Here is a 4,205-nt window from a genome sequence, read left to right on the forward strand (position 1 = left end):
CCCCCGCGCCCCCCTCTATTATGTGGTTGCTGGTTCTGTTTTTCACCTTTTATTTTGCAAATATTTTATATTTTTGTTTTTTTATGCAGAAATTTATCTTGAATTTGGAGGTGCACGATGTCAGAGACAAGCGCAAGGCCTTGAAGACGGTCTCTGCTCTTCCAGGTATTGAAATATTAGGAGTAAATTTTTTACATTTTTCACCAATCAGGTTTTCAAGCTAATTAAATGGAGTAGAAAAACTACTGATCTTCCAGAATTTTCCTGCCTTTCTTTTTTCAAAGTAACTTTTTTTGACGTTACAATGGCGATTGGGACACAAACTCGTGATCCTATGGTTCCAATTGTCGGCTGTTGCAAGACACGTCACTTGGCACCACCGCTATGTAATAGTAATATTTTTTGAAAAGTTATATGTATATGTATAATAGAACAACACCGCTTGAACAACTCCAAGTTATGCTTTTGATACGAGCATCAAAGCATGTGTGTCTTTAGCAATAAGAGAAGAATTTAATTTGGGAAACTATTAGAGTTGGTGGCAGTGGCGGAGCCACCTTATATTTGACACCGCTTTGCACGATTGAAGGATTAGGAGGATCCAATATTGAAGATGGTAGTTCTGCAGCTTGGATTAGGTACTAGGCCCTTCACTTTCAATCCCCAATAGTATTCTACTTTCTACTAATGGGAAAAAGTAAAAAATAAAACAAGAGAAGTCCATTTCTTTTCATAGGACGATTCTGATATGGCGCCACGTCAAGTGGGTCCACCATGTTTGTAAGCTGTTTTCCATTTCAGCCACCATCTTCTTTCTTCGGGAAGATAAGTGATGAATGAGTGGTTATTGTAGGTTGGGCCAATTGTAGTCATGGTAAGTGCCCACATTGTTGATCTCTGTGATGGACTTTGAAAAATGCTTCATTTTTTGTTTTTTTGTTGTTTAGTTTGATGATGATTATGAAAGCACTACCTAATATTGTCCTAAGAGATTTTGCCTTTGAGTAGTTGTTCTATCAACTTCATTGCTGCACTGTTTTCAGTAGTAGTCAATTTTTAATTTGGTATAATGGCCTAATGCTCTTTGGAGAAAATAATTTGCTACAGAAGTAACCAAAACATGAAGAAAAAATGATGGTTGTGAAATAACAGTTGAAATCTGGTGACAAAGCTGTTACAAAAAGTTTGTTTTCAATATAAACAAAATTCAATTAGTTAAAAGTCCCTAAAGCCTTTCTTTTCTTGTTTTCTTTTGTACACTTGGTGAAGGGCACTGGAGTTTGATTGAACTATTTTGTGTGACATCTAAAAATTGCAAAATGAGATTAACCAGTGGATGTTATGATGAGATATTGCAGGAATTGATGAGATCTCAATGGATATGAAAGGTAAGAAATTAACCATCATCGGGACGGTTGATCCCGTGAGTGTAGTGAGCAAACTGAGGAAATTTTGGCCAGCACACATAATCTCAGTAGGACCGGCAAAAGAGCCAGAGAAGAAGGAGGAACCAAAGAAAGAAGAAGGCAAGAAAGAAGAGGCTAAGAAGGAGGGCGAGGGCAAGAAAGAAGACGCTCCGAAGGAGGAAGGAAAGAAAGAGGAGGCTAAAAAGGAAGAAGAAGGTAAGAAGGACGAAAATAAGAAAGACGAGCCCAAAAAGGAAGAAGAGAAGAAGGCAGAAGCACAACCACAGCCAATGCCAATGCCAATACCAATTCCGTTCCCACAACAACAATATCATCCAGCTGTGGTTGGTATGGTACCGCCCTATCGACCATATTATCCTCCTCCTCATATGCAGGCCATGCCTTACAGGCCATATTATCCTCCTCCCGCGCAAACATACTACCAGGTTCACCACAGCATGGAGGAGAATCCTAATGCATGTGTTATCTGTTGAATTGGTTACAGAGAATGGAATCATATATTATATATATACATAGCTCGCCGTTCTTCTTGTTTTTAGTTGGTCTTGGGTTATTCTATTAGCATGAAACCGAGACTAATATTCTGAGAACAGAGGAAATCTATTGTGAATACACAATGATGCCATATTTGTCTTTTCATATTCAAGAATTGTGTATAGAGAATTGAATAAGAGTTTTGCTACCCCTTTTTGCTTATTCTTACAGAGAAATTCAGCTTGATCTCATGTGCTCATTGTGCTCCCTCTGTTCTTGGACTAACTAGGAAACTAGTAGATTGTTTATTAGTACGAAGATCTTATATTTTGGAGGAAGTAGCTAAAAGTTTGTATGATTTGCTGGCAAGTTGCTTTATGCATGTAATTTTCCATCTCCCTTCTCGCATGTCCTACTTTTAAAAAAAAAAAAAAAAAGAGACAGCCTGGTGTACCAAGTTCCCGCTATGCATGGAGTCCGAGAAAGGGCCGGACCATAAGGATCTATTGTACGCAGCCTTACCCTGCATTTCTGTAGCTCCCGCTATGCGTGGGGTCCGAGAAAGGGCCGGACCATAAGGATCTATTGTACGCAGCCTTACCCTGCATTTTTGTAGCTCCCGCTATGCGTGGGGTCCGAGAAAGGGTCGGACCATAAGGATCTATTGTACGCAGCTTTACCCTGCATTTATGTAAGAGACTGTTTCCACGGCTCGAACCCCTGATCTCGTGATCACATTTTCCGTACTTAATATATTATTGTTAAAGTACAACTTGGCGAGACAAATTTCAAAGGAGCATGCTCTGGCATTTCTTTACTTTTTCAGAGAAACAAAAATTGGTGCTAGCCATGCTTCATTCCACATGAAAACTAAGCCGTTGATTTGTTTTCTTGGATTTTTATTCTACAAACATGTGAGTTTTAAAAAGAATATACCTCATTATGGTGTACTTTATGCCATACTCTTGTCAATTAGTCAATGATGAGGATTCTCTTTTTTCTTATTACTAACAGTTTTGTTTAAGATGAAATTGTTGGACTAGGTTCATTTGATAGTGGCTGAATTTTTAGCTTTTTACTTTGGGCCTGTAATAACACTCGGCCCAATTGTGTATTTATACTTTGTATAGGGGACATTCATCATTCTTGGAAGAACAATAATGTAAAAACATCGAGAAACTTCTTCTTCCTCTCAAATGGAGATATCTGATTTCTCATTTCTGTGTTTTCGACCTAAGACAGACATCAAAATCTAACATGGTATCAGAGCATAGATCCTTCTATGGGACGTTCTTCGCTTCCGATCGATCCTGCTTTCGTCGATTTCAGAATTTTATCCCGTTCCAGATGATGTTCAGCTCAGCTAGGGTTTTCTACTGATTTTTTGTTTGATTTCTCAGTCGGTTTCTCGCACATTCAACATTTTTGACCTCAAGTTGTTCGATTACTGATGAGACTTGAAGTTTTCGTGGATCTCATTTCGAGCTAGGGTTTCGAAGTCAAGCCAAAGTTTTCTTCCTTTCCTTTACTCTGTTAAGAAGACTGTTTTCTCTTTTCCGGTTGCGAAAAGGCTGGTAATCTCATATCACCTCTCTCCTCTCTGTTGTGAATCGCATGCATTTTTGATTTGTAAGTGTGTATGTGTTGTGTTGCTTAAAAAAAAATGACAAATCATAATAACACCAGTGCTGATGCAACTTCTTCCACTCCCTCACGCCTGATTTTCCATGAAGATGACTACACCCATCCTTGTCACCCCCTATATGTTCATCCATCAGACGTACTAGGAACCTCCTTAGTTTCCAGTCCATTTGATGGAAGTTGCTATGGGAGTTGGAAACGTAATGTGTTAGTTGCCTTGTCCATTCGTAACAAGTTAGATTTTATTAATGGTACTTCTCAGAGACCTCCTGAAGGTTCTCCTTTAGCTAGACAATGGCAACGTTGCAATGATCTTGTTGTCTCTTGGCTGACTAACTCTATGTCCAAAGAAATATCCAGGAGTGTTGAATACTCTGAGTTTGCAAAGGATTTTTGGACTGAGTTAGAGGAGAGGTATGGGAAAGCTGATGGTGCTAGAATCTTTGAGCTAAAGAAGGAATTGGCTCATATTTCCCAAGGGTCTGGACATAGCATCATATTTTAACAAAATTAAGCAACTATGGGATGAGATTGCATCTTTGTCTACTGGGAGAGTTCGGATGTGTACTTGTGGGGGTAGGGCTGCTGAGGATGAAGAACAAAAGGTCTACCAGTTCCTCATGGGATTGAATGACATTTATATTCAAACAAGAAGCAACATCA

General features: G+C 39.0%; 1 protein-coding gene across 1 annotated transcript in view; it reads left to right on the plus strand.

Moving 5' to 3' along the window:
- The window catches only part of LOC109226508 (heavy metal-associated isoprenylated plant protein 39-like), a 2,770-nt gene extending 618 nt beyond the window's left edge, over positions 1 to 2,152 (plus strand). The window contains exons 2-3 of the mRNA XM_019391288.1: positions 90 to 165; positions 1,359 to 2,152. Of these exons, the coding sequence (XP_019246833.1) occupies positions 90 to 165; positions 1,359 to 1,900 (618 nt within the window). The 3' untranslated portion in view covers positions 1,901 to 2,152. The remainder of the gene's footprint in view (positions 1 to 89; positions 166 to 1,358) is intronic.

The sequence above is a fragment of the Nicotiana attenuata genome, chromosome 1, assembly GCF_001879085.1.
Source record: "Nicotiana attenuata strain UT chromosome 1, NIATTr2, whole genome shotgun sequence".
Classification (NCBI taxonomy): domain Eukaryota; kingdom Viridiplantae; phylum Streptophyta; class Magnoliopsida; order Solanales; family Solanaceae; genus Nicotiana; species Nicotiana attenuata.